The sequence below is a fragment of the Aspergillus affinis genome (genome assembly GCF_023601865.1).
Source record: "Aspergillus affinis strain CMG 70 chromosome Unknown NODE_79_length_175085_cov_86_119069, whole genome shotgun sequence".
Classification (NCBI taxonomy): domain Eukaryota; kingdom Fungi; phylum Ascomycota; class Eurotiomycetes; order Eurotiales; family Aspergillaceae; genus Aspergillus; species Aspergillus affinis.
The window spans coordinates 119,709-141,187 of NW_026515860.1; the positions used below are offsets into that span (position 1 = coordinate 119,709).

The following is a 21,479-nucleotide window of genomic DNA, read 5'->3' on the forward strand; positions in this document are numbered from 1 at the left end:
AACCGTCGGAGATCGGTACTTCCCTCGTGTCCCAAGCGCCTCCCCCTCGACACGTCGCAGAAACGATGGCCGATTCTGAGGTCGCCAATTTCTATAACCTCCCGTCGGAATACCCCGAGGAATGGCCCGCCGAGCTGGAAGAGAGCGAGGATTCCGAGGATGAGACCCTGCAACGCCGTGGTTCGCGATCCCGATACTTCGCCCTCGAACGCACCAACAGTGGTCGGAAAGGACCGAATCTCGGGTCCTTCAAAGGGAAAAATGGGAGGGACAATCTCGTGAAAATGGATGAACCCGATCCGCTCGGGTCTGGGGAGACGGTGTTCAAAATATTGAAGAAAAGAGGGTTGTCCCTGGAGGAAGAGGGTCGTTTGCGCAATCGGTTCCTGCTCTCGTCTACCTCGTTCTCGCCCGCTCTCTTTCTCTCACAGGCGCACTCGGATGCATCAATAAAGTCACTCCTCAGTGGACTCGATTTCCTTTCGAGATCCATCGATCAGAAATCGGCCTCGCTGAAGGTTCTCGTTGAAGCCAATTTCGAGCGCTTCGTTCGAGCCAAAGCGACCATCGATAGTGTCTATACCGAGATGAGGAATCAGGGAAGGGAACAGAACACGTCCGTACAACAAGCTCATCGCAGGTCAGGGCATTTCCGGAATTATTCGGGAGGGATACAATCCGGTCCCTCTCCGGCTCCGTCGGACTCAGCACCAGGGAAGAATGCTCTCACCAAAGAGAGTGAGTACGGCATAAAGGGCATCCGCGTTCCGTTGCTCGAGGCTTCTGTCAAAGCCGAGGAAGTGTGGGGTCCTGCACTAGGAGGTCGTGAAAGGGAGCAGTCTCTGAAATCGGTGGTTGACGCGATGGAGAAACACCGTGATGTCTATGAAATCGGCGGGATGCTTTCAAAATCCATCAAGCAGAGAGACTACGATTCCGTTTTCGAACAATATAACAAGGCAAGAGCTCTTGTCAAGGAAGCCAAAACCATCGCGGACAGGGCGATTAGCAAGCAGCGACCGTTGACTGACCCAGATATGCATCTAATTCTAGCCATGGGGCGGATGTGGATGGATGTCGATCAGCAACTACAAGCGTTCAAGCGTGACCTCTGGAGACGTCTCGGCGACGCACCTACTACCTCGACAACAGTGACCGCATCTGGGCCAGTTGAAGAACACATGGAACTCATAGGTGCCTTGCTGGAGCTGGGAGTGGATGACAACCCTATCTGGGTTTGGCTTCTCAGTCGGTACAACTTTCTGAAAACAAAGATAACTGCGTTCTGCGAACGGTGCAAAACGGAAATCGAGATCCTCCGACGCAGGCTCGCCAGCGGCGAAAAACCAAGTCCTCGAGCCGTTGCATCCTATCTCAAACTAGCACCGCGCGACAATGCCAAAGATACGCAAGATATGCTGGATACTGACCAGATCATTGAACTCTGGGATTGCGTTCATACCTACCTCAATAGGTTGCTGTCGTCGCAGGGAGGTATTCTTGGGGAAGTGCTTGATTTTTGGGAGGCGGCCCAGTCTTTCCTCGATGGTGGCAAGCAAAAACTACTCCCTGCCGGGTTCGAAGGGGAAAGCCGGAAGCACCATCGGCTTTCAGGCGCCGACTCGAGGGATCTGCAGAAAGGTGTTGTCGAGCTGGTGAACCTCATTCGAGAAAGTGTTCTATCTTTATTTGCCGACCCTCCGTTGGAGGATATCTCTCTGCTCACCTCGCCTATATCGCCACCCAGTCCCAACAGCCCTTTGAATATGGGAGTGACACCCACCGAGTCCCGGTTCAAGCTCGATCCCAAAAATATGCCGTTTCCCACTCCAAAGAGCGGCGAACACTGGGAAGAGTATGCGTTCTGGCCCCCATTTTCCAATGCGCTCGGTGGTGTTCATTATTTGGGCCAATTCCTGGTCATCATCGGAACGGCGGCGAGCGAAATGGCCGCTTTAGGCCCGGTATCAAGCAATGGCAACGCACACAGTCTTCTCAAGGCGCTTGTCAGTGTCGCCCGTGAGCGCGCGGTGCGAGTGGTCTGCGCTGCCTGGGGCAGAGACGCAGAGATCTGCAAGTTGATGGAAGACTGGACACGAGACCCCGAGATCAGGGATCTCACGAAAATGCCAAGCTTATTTGTGGCCTTTGAAAATGCAATCATCGGGGGGATGCAAAAGATTCTATATATTTCAGAGGCCATGGTCAAATCCGGTGATGTAGATATCGTGACGCAGCCACCTACCAAGCTCCTTCAAATGGTGCGCACCCAATTCGTCTCCAGTGTCTACAAAGCCCTCAGCGGTCTTGTGGAGAACGCGGAGCATCCTGCCGCTCCAGAAGAGGACAACGAATGGATTCTCGCCGGCTCGACGGCGCGCAACCGCACTGGAATATCTTCCGTTTTTGTGGCAGACGCTGTTGATGCCCAGAACAGGGTACGTTCTCCCAATCACTTCCTAGTATCATGGCGAATATACTGACAAGTCGTTAGAATGTGCGCATTCTCCTGACCCTCTCGAACATCAAAGCCCTCCAGACCGAACTGGTACCCCAATTGGTCGCGAACTTTGAAACCTCTTTCTCCGTGAAGTTGACGGATGAAGCCAAAACCATTCGTGACGTGCTCAATCAAATAGACAACCGCCTGTTCCAGTCCTACACCAATCCAACTATTGAGGCATTGCACATGACGATTTTCCATGGAATTACCGCCGCAGATTGGGAGCCCTCCTCCAACGCTCGTCCTGATCAAGTCCGGTCCTACGTGTACAACGCCCTGTTAACCCTGGTGCTTGTTCATACAGAGATCTCGACTACCATTCCTTCTAGCGCCTCGGCTTCCACGCGCTCATCAACGACATCAACACCGGCACCGTCCACCCTGCTCTCCGTCGTGCTTACACACTTGCTAACGCAAGTTTCTTCGTCTCTTCTCAAATCGTTTAGTTCGCGGTCTTCGTATACGCTCCCCGCCCTAATGCAGGCCACTCTGGACACGGAATACATTGCACAAACCATGTCGCAATACTCCACCGATGAGGCATCGGCATTGCAGAGTCAAATCTACGTTGAACTGGACCATCGTACCTCTCACGAAGCTCGCGCCCGACTTCAGTCGGAATTGGGTGAAATGAGGGGCATTCTGAAAAGATTGCGTGAAAGAACCAAGGGAGAGTTTGCTTGCTTCAGGAGAGCAAGAGGCGGTGCTGGTCAGAAGGCATCGGCGTAGTTATGTCGTTGCGGATTAGGAGTTGTATATATAGAATAAGCTTGTACCTGGTCAAGAGCATTGGTCTCAAACCGATTTACTCCGTAGATCAATCTGGAATCTATTTCCGCGACATCAACATCATGGACGCAAGTTTAATCTAAATGGTGAAGAATAATCAAAATGTAGGGTATCATTTACAAAACTTTTGTTTCCACCGCAAGCCAGCTCTACGTCTGACCAACCAGTCTTTGCACGCGATCTAACAGCACCTTGCTTTCGCGACCCAGCCTTCTATTACCGAACTGGTCCGGCCGCCTCGCGCGGGACATGTCCTCTCGATTCTTCTGTCTAAACTCTCGGTCCTTCCTCCGCTTCTCCGCTTCCTGACGACGCTGTTCGGCGGCTTCCATCTCTCTGGTGAACGCAGATCGCTTGGGCTTCTTCTGTCGGCGCTCCCGGTTTTGCGAGCGCTCCGGTTTGGGTGAGGGTTCCGGAACCGGTTCATTCAACATCGCCAGTCGATCCGGATGAAGCTCGGGGGCGGCGGGTTCAGGCTCGGGCGACTTCTCGTTCCTCTCGGCATCTGCGTCGGCAACCGCATAGGTAGGCTTGCGTTGAGCGTTGGCAAGCTCTTCTTCGGCCTTGACTTTGGCATAGGCTTTCTTGACCTTGGCTTTTTGGATCAGGTCGGACTTGATCTTTTGGGCTGAATAGTCGCAAGAGGTTAGCTCGCTGGACTGCACGGGGATCGGGCGTCAAACGCCCACAACCACACTGGGTATACTGGAGAATGGTATGGTATAAGACTAACTCTTTCGGCGATAGGTGCCATCGGGTAGATTTGCAGGGCCGACTGAAAAGCCCTTTCTCTTCTTGATCGGAGCTTCTGTATTATTCCGCGTTTCGGCGTTTGCATTAGTGTCTCGGGAGCGTTTGGCCGCCATGATGAGCTGGAGATCAGGAAAAAATCTGTTCAGGGTTCCTGTACAACTGGCTCAGACAAATTTATTGGAATGGTGAGTTGGGCAACAATTGTCGCAGTCAACGTGGCGAGGGATTTTTGTTGAACCTGAGCCGGACGGAAAAAAAAAAAAAAAAAAAAAAAAAAAAATCGGGACGGAGTCCGGAGTAAATGGAGGTACTACTCAATTTGACACCAAACTGGAGATTTTTGGCGCCTTGGGCGGGCCTCGAACAGCTGCACCTCAAAAAGGAACAAGGATATGGAGATCCGTGGGCCACGTCAAAGCAGGAAGGAATGGAAGTTGAAGAAGCTGGCGAAGGCTTATCGGTCAATACAGAAATGTATGGCGGGTTTGTCTGATTTGCCTGGTTTGACTGGTTTGTTCTGCCCGATGACGTACAGATACGGTAAGTTACAGGGATCGTATCTTTGCTGCCTGAGAATTGAGGAATCCGCCCTCATGACCTGCCGCATCTCCGGATGGGAATTAAAATTGAATAAACGGTTATTATTGAGTAAGAGAGTAAGGATCATAATCAGATCATCCTTGACTCATTCTTCTGCTTCCTTTCTCCTATTTCCCTCCCTCCCCCTCCCCTTTAGCTTTTTTTCTCCCCCGGTCCCCTTTGTCAGTCTCCTGTTTCTTTCATCGCTCCAATCCTAACTCCTCTCCCCCCCCCCCGATGCCGATCTGTTGCGGTCATACAATCCTACTCCACCGTGCTTGAAACTTGAGTGACCTCCGCCACCGGGTCCCTGCGTGCTACCGACACACTACATCATCTACCTCTCTTACACGCTCACCCCCTCTTGGCCAACTTCGTTTCCAGAAAACCCGCCGTGCGGTTGCGATGATTGAGCTTTTGTCCGCCGATTCCGCCCATCCCAACTATCGGTGATCATGCCTATGTTTCAGGATCCGGATCGCCAACAATTCTACGATTTATGGTCCGATGACCACCGAGACTCCGGCGAGGATGCTCGGCAACATGCTATATCCACTTGGAAACAGTACCAGGTCAATCATTCCAAATTTAGCCGTCCTGAAAGGGGTGACATACTCTCCGATGACCAGTCGTGGTCGGAGTATCCTCTATCGGGGCTGCGTGCGAGTGATCGAGAGGACTTAATCCGCTATATTAAGGGCAGCGATGCTTCGCCGTGGGCACCGCAGACTACGGTATGTCTTAACTTTTTCTTCGTACCACTCTCTCCTGCGTCCCGTTGTTTGTCATTAGCGGTGAGCTACTCTTTGCGCATTTACTCATTGAAGACATTCTATAGTTCGGGGAACCGAGTGCCGGCCACTTTACCTCTGAAAACCCCGATTATATGGCGAATCAATCATTTGAACGGAGTCTACCCACCGATAACCACCAGCAGGAAGACCAGGAACTAGGAACGCCGGCCGATATAGTACGTCCTCGATCAGCTTTACATTCGGGCGATTTTCGAGAAGGCGCCAGAGAGCAGAACGGCCAACAACAAATACCTCCATCTCCTATACCACGAACGAGCACTGTCCCACAGTTCCCTCCCCTGAGTTCCTCTCCAACAACGCCCTGGTTTGCGGTACCGACGCGTCCGTCTGCTGGGAAAACGGTGCCGACAAGTCGCTCCCGAGCACCCTCTTTGGGGTCATTCTCCTCCAGCTACGTCCTGAAGGCTCCCACAAGCCCGCTGGTTTATCAGGCAAACAACACAGACTTGGATTTTTCTCCTAGGACAGAGTCTGCGGATCAGACAGGATTCTCGGGAAAAGCGAGTCGTCGCCGAACGCTGCCTCCAGAAACTTTCCGGCACCTCCAATCATCACCTACTGCTCACCGAGGCTCGATCTTTCAAAATGGTCAATCTCTTGGGAGATGGAACGAACCCTCTCACGGAGTCTATCCTCCCCGGCGGTCTTTAGCATCGACCTATAGTCTCCAGCTAGCGTCATCGGTGCAGACGCCTTCTCCAAGGGCTCGGAGACTGTCGATTACCTCGGAATCTTCGCCCCGGCCACATGCCTCGCTTGTCGGCTCGTACGAGGAATCGATTCTCCGTGGGCGAATGTCAATGAATCCGTCCAAGCCCTTGGACTTCACCGCGCAGATTGGAGTGCTCGGTAAAAGCAAATGTAAATCAAGTCTCAAATGTCCGCCCCACGTCACGGTTCCTTTCCCAGCGGTCTTCTACTGCTACCCTACTTCTGGGCACGGACGAACGATCTCGGACGACAACCCCAGCCCTTACGTTGGCCTGATCGACCTGGAAAACTCTCTTCCTAGGGACACGTCGGCCAGCAGCCGACGTCGCCGACGCCATCAGAGCCCTGCGGGTCCTTATGGTGATCAAGGCGCGGAGAACGATCTGTCATCGAAACCCACCGACCAGGACGCTTTGCGTAAACGCGAAAAGAGACACAGGCGGGCCGAGTCTCCCAAATGCCCTCCCGGTGGTTGTTACAGAATCCCGCAACAGGGCCAGTTACAGATCATGATCAAAAACCCGAACAAGACGGCTGTAAAATTGTTTCTCGTTCCTTATGACTTGAGTGACATGGAACCCGGCACGAAGACATTTATCCGGCAAAGAAGCTACTCTGCCGGTCCTGTAATTGACATGCCACTAACCGCTAGAAAGAATTACGGTACTGATCGCCCCGAGGCATCGTTAAATGCCTCCGAGGACCCCAAAGACAAGCCCGTATTAAGATACTTGATTCACCTCAACATTTGCTGTCCATCTAGGGGCCGGTTCTACCTCCACTCGAGCATTCGCGTGGTGTTTGCCAACCGCGTGCCCGACGGGAAGGAACAGCTTCGCAATGAAATCCAGCACCCCGACCCTCGATACACACCCTACAAGCCCGTTCGAGACGCCCATCATTCGCACATGGCCCCCAGATTGGCGACGGACCAAGCACCCCAACGTCCGGCCGCGAACCACGAGCCGATCGCAGCGTATGACGCTCCCCATCCCTATGCCGATATTCCCGACGGTTCGTTCGCGATCACGTCCTCACTGCGACGAAACACGATGAGTCCTGGACAGTATCACTCAACACAGCATACTGCTCATCCTTTCCAACCCATCCCGTCTTTGAGAAAGGAGTCGTTCTCCTTGCAAAATCTAGACTCAATCGAATCACATTCTTTCAATGAAGGTCGATATCACAAGCTCAGTAAAGGAGATATCGGCTACGGTGGTTACCGCTCCGCCAGTGGTATCGAGGCGGGTGAAAGCCTGCTGGCCAAAAGATTACGAGGGCTGGATGTTCACAAGCATGACTGCCCAGATCTGAACTAACAGTGAGCACGATCATTTCTATACCCAAGCCACCGAGGTGTGGACAATATCTTCATTTCTCTTATATTTACCTTCAATCGTTCGTCGGTATATTATTATCATTCAAACCATATCCTGAGGCAGGACACACAGCTGGGGCTCAACTAACAAGACAGTAATTAGCTACACAAGATGCAGGCTCATCTCCCGTCGATCTTCAGCCGGACTTTTTGCTGACGACGACCTGTCCACTACTGCGCATCTCTCTTTCCTTTTTCTTTCTCTATTCAAATTGTATATGTCAGGCGTACAGGACCCGCAACAATACCCACCCAACTTTTTCCATTTCAATCTTCAACTTTATTAATATCACTGCTGCATCTCACGCATTGCCTCGCGCAAGGTGCTTTGTGAATTTCTTTTGTGGGAGTCATGGCGAAGGATGTCTCTGGGGTTTGAGTATTGAAACAGAGCTACAGCTGCACAATTCACAGACTTACAACCATAACACTTTTCTCTGTATTGTTTGAAACCAGCATCAAAAGATGTTGGTCCAGCACTGCACATCACCTGCCCGTGTCGCCGTATAGATCCCATCGGACCGCTTGTCAAATGCCTGAATACCTACCTGCCTTGAATGTATTTGAACAAACAGATTGCCTCGTGCCTTCCTTCTCTCGACCATCCACGTAGGCCTCGTCATTTTTATGATCCATTTTCAATCTTTAGTTCTATGCTCCGCCCTGCGCTTACAACTAACGCTCTTCTCTTTGCTCGACTTCTCTCCATCTATCACTACTATCACTACTGCTGTCTATATACATATCTACAGGAACTCCGTAACCGCCAGCATCATGACCGAGCCTTCCCAGAGTCAAACCCGGGCAGTAGGCCTGGGGCTCCCCGACTATAAGCTCCGCCTTCATATCAACGATTTTCGTCACCCCGGTGCCAAAGCCTTTCTATCTCTGATCCCCGACCTCGAATGCGTCCTCGAGTCCGCCCTATGGGTCATCAAGAAGAGCCTATATACCGCCCCATCATCACGCAACGATAAGAAGGGCGCATTGCGGCCCTTCCCGACCTTCTACCCTAGCTTTCCCCCCACCCGCTCCGTGACCATCCTCCTCCGCCATGGCTCAGATATCCGCCACCTGGCACACACAAAGAGCACCGAGCTCGACGAATACCACAAGGAGATCCACTTCTCCCTATCCGACATCCACAGGACCAGTACCCGCCTCGCGATAGACCCCGCCTTTGAGCTCCGCGGCGTACTCACTCACGAGCTCGCCCACTGCTACCAACACTTGGCACATCACTTGGCACATTTGCACCCAAACGATCTCCGTCCTCCCCTCGGACTCATCGAAGGCATTGCCGATTTCGTCCGTCTGAGGGCCGGTCTGGCCCCGCCGCATTGGAAACGACCTGTGTCTGCGAGGGATCGCCCGGAGCAATGGGATCAGGGGTATCATCCTACGGCGTACTTTTTGGCTTGGTTGGAGGATGTCCGCATTGGGACGGGCGCGGTGGGGTTGGTGAATGATCGGTTATTGCGTCAGGGGTACTGTGCTCAGGATAAAGAAAGGGACGAGGGGGGCGAATCATGTAAGAAGGATTTTTGGGAAAGTTTGTTTGGTGAAAGGATTGAAGTGCTTTGGGAGGAGTATGGGGTCTATCTTGATCAATTCGGGGGTCTCATAGAGAAGAAAGTTAGTGCGGGGATGATGGGTACTGGATGGGAGGGGGGATTGTTAATCATGAATGAAAGATGAAGTGATCTTCGGTATTTTTTGTGATGGGTGTGGGTATATGGTAATGCCTGTCCTCTTATAGAGCTTTTTGACCATGAAGCGAGCACGATAGTGTTTCAAGAAGCACTGGTTGAATATATTCTATACACTAATGCAATTCATCTTCTATCCACAATGCCAACAGAGCAAGACTTTTGGGAAAAGGAATGCCTCGCAGAATCATCCCTATTCCACAACAAGATAAAAGAGAAATGGGAAGCAATAAGAGGCAGAAGCAATGAATCGACCATATAAAGCATAAATGACAGAAAAAGCAAAACGAGACCAAACGGAAAAGAAGATAGTAATATAAAAATAAAAGAAAAAAAAAAAAAAAAAACCAAAGAAGACATTGGTAAGAATAGAATAGATTTCCCATACTGTACAAAACCTGATCTTGCAAAAAGTAAATATGAAATAGACCAATATGTTGTCAGTGCCTTGCCGCCATCCAGCCGCCATGCACTCGGATCTAATGATATAACATCCTCTTCACATTTGAAACGTATCATTCTGTCTCATCCCCCTCCAATCTTATACAATAACCTCACCCAAGTCGACATGGACAGGTTTCCAAGGAGCGGCTCCCTCCTCTTCCATCGAGCTGGGGACCCGCACGTTCAAGGGGCTATATAGGTACCATCCCTTAAGGGCGGCCACAGCAGCCCTGGAGCGAGCCTCGAGTAGACTGGCGCCAGCGCCCTCGCCCAACTTATCCTTGCCGGAGTAGATGCCAACGATGAACACGGGGTGTCTGCTCTTACGACCAGTTTCGCTGATGATCTTCGCAACGGGCGGCTCGAAGTTTTCGCGCGCGCACAGGCGAGATAGGTCACGAGCTGGCTGTTGGAAATTGAACAATTCGGAGATGTTGAGGTGTCGCGAGAGGAAGTGTTGCTCGAAGAAGCGCTTGGCCGCGGGTCGGCCGGCGTGCAGGTAAATCGAGCCCATCACGGCCCGCACAAACGTGGCGTTGGCCTGCTCGGCAGTGACGCCCTGAGCGTTCGCAGTCTCCTCGCCGGACGCCTTGGTCGGATCGCCGAATTCATTGTCGTAGACCACGCGGGAGGTGACCGACTTTCTCCACGACTTTCGGTGCTCATTGGGCCTCGCGGTGCCGGTGAGAGGCTCCGCGTCCAGGTCGGTGCCAGGGAGGACTCTCTTGAACTGCAGCAGGCCAGGGTCGACCTCGCCGCCCGGACACACCGCCATTTCAACACCCCATTCTCTTGCCATCGCTGCGAGTGATTTCGGGCCAACGTACGCATACATGGCGGCGAAGATGACCGTGAGAGGAAGGCGAGGGTATGAGCAAAGGAGGTGTTCGGTCGTGTAGTGGCTAAGGAGGTCATGACCAAGCGTGGCCAATGATTCATTGTTGAAACTGGGGTTGGGATCGGCCGAGGGGTCCACGAGAGAGCGTGCTAGGGTCTCGAGAGGTAATCGCGAAGGAAGGTAAAGTCGTGCATGAAGCGCAGCAAGTTTTGCGGACTCCCGGGCGGCCTCGACCGGGGGAGAAGGGTGGATATGCCTGGGCTGTCTTTTCGAATGGGGCGGAGGCCGACGTGCTCCCAGCAATTGCTCGTTGCCCAATTGCTCGTTTTCAGCCGGAAGAGCTGAAGATTCAGCCGTCGATTGGTGTCGAAGACCGTAAGAAAGATGTTGCTGCAGGCGACCACCAGTCCGGGCCCGCGGCGTTCGGAGGGCCGAACTGCTCCATCGTAGGAGCTGCACCCTCTTCATCTGGGCAACTGGGGGGGAGAAGAAGCGGAAGGGACTTAAGGCAAATTGTCGACAGGGAATCGAGAGAACGAAAGGGGATGATTGCCCAAGGCGTGTGGAGGGGATTGGCTCGTCCGGATGGGGAGAATCGCGTGGGAACTTTTGGCCGCTGGAGAAAAGTTGAGCATCGGTAGAAGTCACGGGGTCTGGCGGTCGTGTGAGAGAAAGGCGCCCTTTGGCCGCTAAGCCGTATTGGGCGCTAGCGTCACGGTGTCTGGGAGGAACGTCGAACGGCCATTTCGGCTTCAAACCCGCCCAGAACAACCCACGCTTTTTCCAGCGAGCCATTGCCCACGTCTATCTCTCTCGAACGTCCGATTTAGCCCAATCAAGATGGGTGGAGGCGGCAAGATCCCGTATGTCCTTCTCAATCCCCGGTGATCGTTTCCGCGCGTAGTCGCTAACCGACTTGGATGCGCAGATACCCCAAGGAAGTCTGGTCTCCCGCCGGAGGCTGGTACGCTCAGCCCGCGAACTGGCGGCTGAACACGGCCATCATGGGCGCTGCTGTCATTGGAGTCGCTGCCGTGACCTGGAGCCTTAGTGCCGACCGTGAGCATCGGGAAAAGATGCCAGAGCCCGGCAGATTCTTCCCTAGTCGCTAGTAAGTCGATCTGTTCTGTTTCGCTTGGGCATGGGCGTCCTAATCTTCCACCATATCGACAAACAATTGCTGACCATCCCATTCTCCCTTTGCAGCTGGAGCCGACAGATCATCGAACACGAGAGAGCTTCGAAGCAGGATTCATAAGGTGGCATACCGAGATATAAACTAGGTTGGAAATCGAGGAAGATTACTATGGCAAATGATAGGTTTTTTTTGTTTCATATTCTTGTGGGCTGTACGACAATAGAAGGGAGTTCTTCAATCCGTTCAATTGATCAGGAAGTGCTTCTGAGGAGACTCTTCGACGGTTCTATACAACCGCTGGGTGTACAGACGGACCCGTTCCGTGAATTCAGTTTCGTTCCAAAGCTCCCTCCCTTCAGTAGAAGTAGACATCCGGGGCACCCCGATTTGCTCTACCACGAACCCGGCGGCGACGGTGGCAGACACCAAAGCTTCTAAGATGTGGCCACGATCTCCGTCTGCCTCCACGGCATCTCTCCAGTTCTCAGACGACGCAAAGATCGATTCGATAACGCTAGCCGGGTCTCGTCCGGCACTCACCATACCTTGGGCCAATGCCCCCAGGAAAGAGTTCCCGGCGCCGGTGGGATCAACCACAGGGGAAGACTCGGAAGCTGCGGGCTGGTGATACGCGGGCAACCAGATTCTCTGGGCTCTAGAATATGAATAGCTCCCGTCCTTTCCTGCCCGAATAACCAGGTGCCCGGTTCCATCGGGCCCAATCCCAGATGCAAGGACCCTCCTCACTATATCCTGGCCAAACTGTCCATCTTCGCTCCATCCGGACTGACCAAACATTAGTCCTAGCTCTAGTTCATTGGGGCTTACCACGTCTACGACTCGGTTCGCAGCGAAGAACATCTCCTGTTCCTCGGGGGTGCAGAGGTCCGGCACGGGCTCCCAGACAAAGATCGGTCGCTCCAGGGAAGTAGAGACCTGGTCATTTCTCTGCAATCCTTCTCGGCGTCGGAGTATTTCTTGCACGATGGTGATACACCTAGACGCGGAGCAGACCATGTGGAACGTCCTCGAAAGAACTTGGGAATCCGATAGCATGTGAGGTTCCAATCGCAGCTTTGGGGTCAGATACTTGAAGGCTATTCCTTGTTACCATTCCGTGGACCACTAATTCTACTCTTGAGGAGGCAGATAAGGCACTAACCTCGTTGCTCATTATGACCGTAGCCGTTCCATGCTCTGGTGGTCAATCGCGTAGGGTCTTCTCTGATCATGCAGTCGGTGTCCCATGCGTTGATGGTATCCAAGACCTCTTGCGGGAAGTCTGAGCCGACATCGACAATCCAACTCACAGACCGAGCATGGTCCTTTCCCGCGACCAGACGCGCGCCCACGACTGCAAAGGAGGCCGCGCCTCCGAGGACATTCTTCACGTCGGGTCTGATCCCGCCAAACTCGATATCATCTGCTCGCCAGTGATTATTTTTGTGAGTATGCTCGCAAGCCAATGTGACCTATTCATCCCCAGACGGACGCATGGGAGCATACCGAGAATGAACATGCCTAGCGTACAGAACTCGACATGACTGTTGAGCGGGGCACCATGGCTCATTTCTTCTGCCATGTTTCGAGAATAATGTCGGTCTAACGAGGGAAGAACAAAGAAAAAGAGAAAAGAAAACAAGCAAATTAGTTCCAACTCTCGAGTCAGTGAGGTGGTTGCACGGAAATAGGTTGTCTTATCGCCATGCAGGACTTACATACCCACCTAAGGTACCAACTACAACCCCCTCGGAGCAGGCCTGAGGCAGTACTCTGCAATCCGCCCATCCATCCTTTACATGTGGTACCGTAGGCAGGTAGCAGTTGGGTGCTGCTTACAGTATGATACGCAAACGTCATAAAAAATTCGTGGCCACCTCCATCTCGTGGTGTATGATACGGTAAGAAGACCCACCTCGTGGAGCTTGGCGGCCTCAGGCAGAGCTCAGGAGCATCATCGCCTTTTGAGAACCGACACCGTTGCAACTCCTGGATCTCTCCGTCACTTGGTACCTGCTGCATCCACCCCCCTGGAGAAGGCTTTGGCTCCATTCTGTTCCATCATCATTCCGGTGGAGCCCTAACAGTACTCTGGATAGCAATTTGCGTCCGCCTCCACAAGCTCAAGTCTGAACGGTGTCGCCTCCTTGCCTAGGGGCCTTGCAAACATGGCGACTGGCAGCCACATGCATAATCTAACAACTCTGATCAAGCGGTATGTTTCTGTATCACCAGCTGCACCGCACTGTCTTTCGTGCAGCTGTACCCAATCGGCTTTGTCCTTTCTGCGCTGATATCGACCGAACCCTCTCGTGTTTCATCGACTGACTAATGGTCACCAATTAGACTGGAGGCCGCAACCTCCCGCCTGGAGGATATGGCGATGTCGCTTGACGACCCCCATTCTCCAAAGGCCGTGGAATCCGCCGCTGCACCAGCCCCTCTTGCTGCTGAAGTCCCCAAACCAGCTGCTCCTCCCGCCCCTGCAGCACCTACCGTCCCGCCGCAAATCCAAGACTTCGACACTCTGATCAACAAAGATGTCCAGAATTTCGTGGATCTTGGAGACAAAATCGGAAGCCTTGTTGGAGAACAGGTGGGATAACCGTGTCTAGGGTGTCGACAAGAACACGTTGCTGACCTGCCGATAGTCGAAAGCGGTCCTGCAGGCCTTCAAGGCGGAGCGCACTTACCTTTACGTTTCGACAAAGGCGAAGAAACCGGAACCGCAGCCCCCAGAGCTCATGACGGAGCTTCATAATGCGTCCGATAGCATCAACGTGGTCCGCGAGTCTAACAGGGCCTCTCCTCTTTTCAATCACCTCAGCGCCGTCGCCGAAGGCATCGTCGCCCTGGGTTGGTTTTTCGAATCCAAGCCGGCGGACTTTGTGAGCGAGATTGTGGGCGGTATCGAATATTATGGCAACAAGGTTCTGAAGGACTATAAGGAGAAGTGGGCACCCCAATATCGTACGCCCCTAATGATGGACGCTGACTCGCTGCTAGGGACCGCACTCACGTGCAGTACATCCAGGCCTACTACCAAATCTTCAAGTCTCTTGCCGCGTATCTCAAACAACACTATCCGAAGGGCCTGACATGGAATGACCAGAGCGGCATTGATGCCCGTGAGGCTCTCAGGCAGGTCAAGGGTGGCTCTGGCTCTGCTCCCGCTCCCGGTGGTGCAGCACCACCTCCTCCTCCTCCTCCCGTTCCAACACTCAATGTGCCCGGCGGAGCTCCCCCGCCGCCTCCACCACCTCCTCCCCCCGGCGTTGCACCCGCGCCCGCGCAATCCGCGGACATGTCGGCGGTCTTTGCTCAGCTTAACCAAGGTGATGCCGTCACCTCGAGTCTTCGCAAGGTCGACAAGTCCGAAATGACCCACAAGAACCCCGGTCTCCGTGCCGGCTCTACGGTTCCCGAGGGCCAGGGTAGCAGTGCTTCGCGGTCCAGGTCACCGGCCCCAAGCAAGAAGCCCAAGCCCGAGAACATGCGGTCCCGCAAGCCCCCTCGCAAGGAATTGGAGGGCAACAAGTGGTTCATCGAGAACTTCGACAACCCCGGCGAGATCATCGAGATCCCCGCGCAGCAAAACCATTCCATCCTCATTTCACGATGCAACAAGACCATCGTGAAGCTGTCCAGCAAGGCGAACGCCATTTCCATCGACAACTGCACTGGTCTCTCCCTCATCGTCGACTCCCTCGTTTCCAGTCTCGATGTCATCAAGTCGCCTAAATTCGCCCTCCAGATTGACGGAATCGCCCCCACTCTGTTGCTCGATCAGGTCGACGGGGCCGTGGTCTACCTCGGCCAGAAAAGTTTGGGCACGGAGGTCTTCTCCAGCAAATGCTCCGCCATTAACGTCATGCTTCCTCCTAAAGAGGGCACCGACGAAGATACCAAGGAGTGTCCCGTTCCCGAGCAGATCAAGACGTACGTTAAAGACGGTGTTCTCGTGAACGAAATAGTCGAGCACGCTGGTTAGTCTGGAGCTCAACGGTGCCTCTTTCCCTCCTCTTTTGCTCTCTTTTTTTTTTGGTTTAGAAAATCATGGATATTCCTGGATATATATGCCGTCAATGATGAATCTAATTGCCTCGGCGGCTTATATTGCCTGACGGTGGACACCTTGGTTCTTCTAGTTGTTAAGAACAACTTATGGGCGTTGCAAGTCCTGTTTCTGCCGCCGTACGTGTACTTAGAATATTATGTAGATATTTCACAAGCTCCATCCTCGAGAATGAGAAGAGAAATGGTCACGCAAACGAACATAGTTGACGGGTCAGAGACTACCACGCGCACTGCGTAGTTGCACGTGATGAGGTGACGAATCCAGGGACCCTCTCAGTGCACACGGACCATTTTTTGGCTGAGGTCAAAGGTGTCTAGGTCACCACAAGCTCTCTAGAAGATTGAAAGGCGTTCTACGTTCTATCATGGTGGCAAAAACCGGAATTCCCACGTGCTTCCTTCCAGTCCATCCTAGGTGACGTTTGGAGTGCCTGGGTCATAGGTAGAGGTTGATCTTTCTCACCCACGACGCTGCTTTCATCAGCAGGACTGGCAGAATATTGTCCCTTTATCGGATCGATCCCGACTCCGTATTCACCGGGGGAGAACTACCACGTCGAGTCGAGTCTATAACTACGGAGTATTCTAGAAGGCCATCATACGCAGATTGGCCCTGCCAGGGGTCCCACTCGGTCCGTGAGCCTGAGGCTCTCAGTCCCGCCCGGCTTGGCCCAAGCGCGGGATCGATGTTTGCCTGGTTTGTCTGGTTTGGTTGGGTTTCCGCGGGCGAATTGCGTCGGGTAAACAATGTCCCCCAAAAAAAAGAGCGCTCAGGGATGGCAACATCAACAACATTCATCCTTCCTTCCCTCTTCGTCCCCCCGCTACCCCTCCACCCTCTCTGAGTCACCCCACCACCACACCACCTCGGCCGGGTTTCTTGCGCATTGCATTGCATTGCAATTCCTGGAGTGCTTCATTGCTGTGGCCGTGCGGAGTGCGGAGTGCTTATCGCCGCCGTAGTGCGCTTATCAGGCCTCGTTGCATCAAGCTCCTTTTTCTCCTCCATCCTCCATCTCTCGTCGCGACTGTCGTCACCCATCATCATTCTCCGCGACTACGCTTTCCTCGGTCTGCGTTCTTTCCCTTCATATCACCACAGGTAAGTGCTTTCCCCCGTCAACCCGCTTCTTTCGCCCATAAAAATGCTGCCTTCACTCTTCTCCCCTCTCTTCTCTTCTTCTCCTCTCCACCCCTCTTCTTCTTTTCTTTCTGGCTGTAGATTCGTTTTCTTTCGTCAAGCTCACCAAAATGAGTCTCCAGTTGTTTCGTCGTGTTCTCCTTACTTACATCTCCCTCTTTATCTCTCTCTTCCTCTCCCGTGTCACCTCCGTTGTCTCTAATACCCATGCCACAATCTCCTCCTCTATCACCTCCGTTGTCTCTAATACCCGTGCCATAGTCTCCTCCTCTATCACCTCCGTTGTCTCTAGGACCCATACCATAGTCTTCTCCTCTATCACCTCCGTTATTTCTAAGACCCGTGCTACGATCTCCTCTGGTGTCTCTAGGATCCGTGCCACGATCTTCTTTTCGATCTCCTCTGTTGTCTCTAATACCCGTGCCACAGCCTCCTCTTCTATCTTTTCCATCGCCAAGAGCGTATCTTCATTTCTGAAGTCCTCGTGGGCATCTTGCAAACCAGTCTGTGCCATACCCGCCTTAATCGGCGCGGCTATTGCATCTTACGTCACCAGGAAGTTCGTCTCCGTTGGCTTTTCCACATATCTTTACTCGGCAGTGGAAGGCTTCCGTTCGGTTCAGTCCTTCCAGGATACGATGGAGCCAAAAGCAGACAGGCTGCTTCAAATCCTTCGAGACCAGAATGCATCTATCGATGCTAAAGTAGAAAGTCTACTTGCTATCAAAGCGGACATCAAACAGAACAATGTTCCCGAGAACGCATTGCCGCCTTTGTTCGACGCAATCAAGCTTGGAATCAGTTCTCATTACACCCGGTACTGCGGAGCCGCCTTCTCGACACTCGGCAATCTCGTGAAGCGACTCTTCAGCCAGGAGCAACAGCGTCTCATTGCTACTTTTGCCCGCATCTTGATTCCCATCCTGCTCGATCGCCTCGGTGATCAGAAAGAGCGTATTCGAACCCATGCGTTCCACGCATTTGTCGACATTTGGCCCGCCTCACAACGGGAAGTCGAAGATGCAGTTCTCGGCACTGCCCTGACGGGAAAAAACCCGCGTGCAAAACAAACCGCCATTTCATGGCTCTCGCATGTACGCTCCCTCGTTCCTTGTCTTTTGGCTCACTTTTCCCTGACTGATCTTCTGTCACAGATGGCTAGAAACCACGGACTCGCGTTCCGATGTTATGTTCCGGACGTGGTCCGTTGTCTTGAAAACGCCGATGTCTCCGTCCGCGACACGGCCAAAAATGCGCTCGTCGAACTTTTCATGTAAGATCTTGTTGCCTGGCTTCTCTCTTTATCTCCCCTTCCTTCTGTTTGCATTCGTGAAAATGACGACTGATTCGCGCTTTAGGGACGAAAACGACGAGTCGAAAACCTTTCTCAAGTCTGAGCTGGAGAAAAATGCCAACGGCCTCCCCAGAAAGCCCATCCGCGATTGGATTCTAGAGCAAATCGGCCCCTTTAAGGAGATCGCCCCGCCGGGTATGGAGAGAGCCTTCAAGCAGCGGGAGGAGGCCGCCGGCAGGAAGGATCAACGTCGTGCAGACGACGAATTGCGGCTTGCCGCGTATGAGAATCGGCTTGTAACCAGGGAACTGATGGCTGGGGCGACTCAGACGCAAGCCGATAAGCTCAAACACAGGCTGCATATCGGCGAGAGCTCGAACACCGACCAGACGACCCTTGTACCCCGGCGCCAGGACCCTCCACGATCGAAGACACCGCTTGCCGAAAATGCGCAGCAGCTTCAGCGGTCCGCTCATACCGTCCCTTCCCAGGATGAAGCTGAAGTTGCCCCGCTCATCATCCGGTCGTCTCGACAGTTGGAGGATATTTTTAATGCGATGACTCCCGATTTCGACGGTCGCGAGACGGAGAAAAACTGGGAGAAGCGCGAGAATCATGTGATCGTTCTTCGACAGGTTGTCATCGGTAATGCACCGGGAGACTACTCTCAAACCTTCTATCCGGGTATCAAGGCGCAGCTTGACAATGTCTTTAAGGCTGTGCTGTCTCTTCGCACCACTTTGTCCTCGCATGGATGCTACTTCGTCATCGATATGGCCCGCTGGCTTGGACCCGGTATTGACGGAATGGTGGAGATCATTGTCCAGAATTTGTTCAAGGTCTGTGTCCTGTCGAAGAAGATCACAGCCCAAAATGGAAACAAGGCTATGATCGCCGTCGTTGCCAATGTTTCATACAACCCCCGTCTTTTGAGCCACGTTCAGAGTGCGACCACCGATAAGAGCGTGCAGCTCCGCCAGTTTGCCGCAGAATGGCTGCGGACAATCGTCAACCGGCACACATCAATCAGGGCCGCCATAGAACATGGAAATAGCTTGAACCTGATTGCCACGTGCATCAAGAAGGGTCTAGCTGATGCTAATCCGGACGTGAGGAACGAAATGCGCCATACTTACTGGGACTTCTACGTGGCCTGGCCCGCTACCGCGAATACGTGAGCTTCTTTCCAGGCCCTCTACAGACAATGGTATGCTAACGTCCGAACAGAATTGCGTCCGATTTGGACAGCAAAACGAGGCTTCTCTTAGAAAAGGACCCACACAAACCCAAGGAGCAGCAGCTAGGCAACCCGCCAGCAGAAGAGAGCTCGGCCCCGGCGCCAGCTCCAGCGCCACCCGGAAAAAGCCGCTCCGCGCTCAAGTCCGCAATTGCGGCCCATAGGCGAGCACATCAACTCAAGGTCAAACTTGATGAAGGACCCCTTGCTGTCGCAGGCCCATCAACCCTGCATTCAGCGCCCATGAGGCCTAGATTTCGGCGCCCCGAGGGGGCCGCACCCGAGGGGGATCGTGATGTCGATCCATCTTCGAGTGACATTTGGATGGGTCTCGCCAAATCAGAGCCCTTAAAACCCAAGTATTTGAAAGTCCACCGAAGGGCAAAGCCTGTCACCGATCAGGAACCTACCGAGGGCCATCTTGATCAGCCGAGTGACAGTGTTCCCTGGGTGGAAGAAATTCGCGGAATGCAGCCCACAAGGGGCCCCGACGGTGGCCCACATCCGGTTGAAGTGAAGAGAGAAGAGCCGCCGAAACAGCCTCCGTCACCAGTATCGCCGCTACCGCCGCCGCAGCCTTCGCCAAAACCGGAGACTCGAGCCCCAGAAATCTTGCCCACGCCCAAGAGTCCCGAACCCAGCACTCGACCCAGTACGGGAACCGGCCCGGCGCAATCAGAGCGTCCAGAGTACACAGAGGGCCCAGTCCCCACGCAACTCATAATAGACCCCAATCCACGACAATTACCCCCGGGGGAAAAGTTACGTTGGCCAGTGTTGGTAAACCCCCGTCACGCGCCAGTCTACCAGCCCACTCCGGAGGAAGATTTACAATTTGCAGGGGCATTGTTGGAACGTTCAGAAGAGAAGTCGAACCGGCGTGCCCCAGTAAGCTTCTCCCCCGCATCCCAAGACCCCAACAGCTCGCAGCAATTGCTCGATAGGGGCATCCAACTAATCCGTAGCAACAGGATGGATCCCCATGGATTCAGACGGCTGCGGAGAGTGCTGGAGTCCGGCGGCGAAACAGAGATCTCACCAGAGCAACACCATGAGCTAGTGTTGGCTCTATTGAACACTTTGGAGCGCGGTCACCCAACAGTCAAGGGCACCAGCGAAACCGCTCTACTCCCCGTGCTTGATGTTTTCGAACAGACGATCAAAGGAAAAGAAAAAGAAAACAACAAAAATCGGTTCACTCCGCAATTATATTATCTTACCATTGTATCCTTTATGGAAACGAGAGGTCGTTATGATGCGTCGTGTTATTTTTCCGTGAGGCTCGATGAGGTTGCAACACGAATCGTCCATGCCGAGTTGGTCGAGGGTACATGTAACTCAGTCGTAGCTATTTTGGACACTATTTCTAATGAAAAAGTTCAAACAAACAACAATATCATGACTATGAGCCTATCACTATTGGTAGTTGCTCTCCGCCATCAGAATGCATCTGGCTTATGCTTCGCGGAAGACATCGTGAAAAGGATCGGATCGCTTGCTGCTGAGCAGCTAGAGGGGGTACATGCCGAGGCACGCCGTCTAGTTGTTCAGGTTTGTATCCATTTACACGCGATGGTCAAGGAGGAAAGGTTTTGGGAGCTGTTAGGGACCCCTTCCACGGGGTCCCGCAATCTACTGGCATACTATCTGGCTAGAGGTTGATGATGCCTCCCGGAGGACATCGGAGACATTTGCCTATGTCTTATGTATTATTTCAACATTTAGTACAACGAAGTAGTCTATCTAATCTTCCTCAGGTCAACAGGTAGTAGTATGTGATCGGCAAGCGGTTTTTTCAAGGACCCCAGATAGGTGGCTCTTTTGAGGGTGTTTCCTCTCTTCATTTCTCTGCTTTCATGAAGAAAATACGGAGTAGATTATTGAATAGTAATTACTTTTACTATAACTTTCATTATCGCACAGAGGACGACGACTACCTAGGCAGCGTCGTAATCAATGCTTACAATACGTCCCCATTAGAGGGTGCAGGAGTAAACGAGTAATCAACACCAGATTAAAAATCTAAACAAGTGGGTTGAAGCTCAATGGCACAAGGTCCTTTCCAGCTTC

At 53.0% G+C, this 21,479-nt stretch overlaps 9 protein-coding genes across 9 annotated transcripts; 6 read left to right on the top strand and 3 right to left on the bottom strand.

Annotated features, from left to right (window-relative positions):
• Positions 1-65: 65 nt before the first annotated feature.
• Positions 66-3,232, top strand: KD926_010267 (exocyst subunit SEC5; the record flags this gene model as incomplete). Its single annotated transcript, XM_053102795.1, has 2 exons — positions 66-2,438; positions 2,495-3,232. The coding sequence occupies 2 exons, from the start codon at positions 66-68 to the stop codon at positions 3,230-3,232; spliced, it is 3,111 nt and encodes a 1,036-aa protein (XP_052953792.1).
• A 209-nt stretch (positions 3,233-3,441) lies between these two features.
• Positions 3,442-4,158, bottom strand: KD926_010268 (uncharacterized protein; the record flags this gene model as incomplete). The annotated part of the gene is made up of 2 exons (XM_053102796.1): positions 3,442-3,920; positions 4,026-4,158. 2 exons carry the CDS (start codon positions 4,156-4,158, stop codon positions 3,442-3,444), a joined length of 612 nt encoding a protein of 203 aa, XP_052953793.1.
• A 921-nt stretch (positions 4,159-5,079) lies between these two features.
• On the top strand, positions 5,080-7,472 carry KD926_010269 (uncharacterized protein; the record flags this gene model as incomplete). Its single annotated transcript, XM_053102797.1, has 2 exons — positions 5,080-5,358; positions 5,463-7,472. The coding sequence occupies 2 exons, from the start codon at positions 5,080-5,082 to the stop codon at positions 7,470-7,472; spliced, it is 2,289 nt and encodes a 762-aa protein (XP_052953794.1).
• Positions 7,473-8,305: 833 nt separating this feature from the next.
• On the top strand, positions 8,306-9,229 carry KD926_010270 (BSP-domain-containing protein; the record flags this gene model as incomplete). Its single annotated transcript, XM_053102798.1, has 1 exon — positions 8,306-9,229. The coding sequence occupies one exon, from the start codon at positions 8,306-8,308 to the stop codon at positions 9,227-9,229; it is 924 nt and encodes a 307-aa protein (XP_052953795.1).
• Positions 9,230-9,781: 552 nt separating this feature from the next.
• KD926_010271 (mitochondrial 54S ribosomal mL44 domain-containing protein) lies at positions 9,782-11,317 on the bottom strand (the record flags this gene model as incomplete). The annotated part of the gene is made up of 1 exon (XM_053102799.1): positions 9,782-11,317. The coding sequence occupies one exon, from the start codon at positions 11,315-11,317 to the stop codon at positions 9,782-9,784; it is 1,536 nt and encodes a 511-aa protein (XP_052953796.1).
• A 45-nt stretch (positions 11,318-11,362) lies between these two features.
• On the top strand, positions 11,363-11,634 carry KD926_010272 (uncharacterized protein; the record flags this gene model as incomplete). The annotated part of the gene is made up of 2 exons (XM_053102801.1): positions 11,363-11,385; positions 11,451-11,634. 2 exons carry the CDS (start codon positions 11,363-11,365, stop codon positions 11,632-11,634), a joined length of 207 nt encoding a protein of 68 aa, XP_052953797.1.
• Positions 11,635-11,903: 269 nt separating this feature from the next.
• Positions 11,904-13,242, bottom strand: KD926_010273 (PfkB family carbohydrate kinase; the record flags this gene model as incomplete). The annotated part of the gene is made up of 3 exons (XM_053102802.1): positions 11,904-12,757; positions 12,823-13,083; positions 13,167-13,242. 3 exons carry the CDS (start codon positions 13,240-13,242, stop codon positions 11,904-11,906), a joined length of 1,191 nt encoding a protein of 396 aa, XP_052953798.1.
• Positions 13,243-13,828: 586 nt separating this feature from the next.
• Positions 13,829-15,651, top strand: capA (adenylate cyclase-binding protein; the record flags this gene model as incomplete). Its single annotated transcript, XM_053102803.1, has 4 exons — positions 13,829-13,875; positions 14,007-14,256; positions 14,312-14,613; positions 14,667-15,651. The coding sequence occupies 4 exons, from the start codon at positions 13,829-13,831 to the stop codon at positions 15,649-15,651; spliced, it is 1,584 nt and encodes a 527-aa protein (XP_052953799.1).
• A 1,337-nt stretch (positions 15,652-16,988) lies between these two features.
• On the top strand, positions 16,989-21,071 carry KD926_010275 (uncharacterized protein; the record flags this gene model as incomplete). Its single annotated transcript, XM_053102804.1, has 4 exons — positions 16,989-17,972; positions 18,033-18,151; positions 18,237-19,346; positions 19,400-21,071. 4 exons carry the CDS (start codon positions 16,989-16,991, stop codon positions 21,069-21,071), a joined length of 3,885 nt encoding a protein of 1,294 aa, XP_052953800.1.
• Positions 21,072-21,479: the final 408 nt, after the last annotated feature.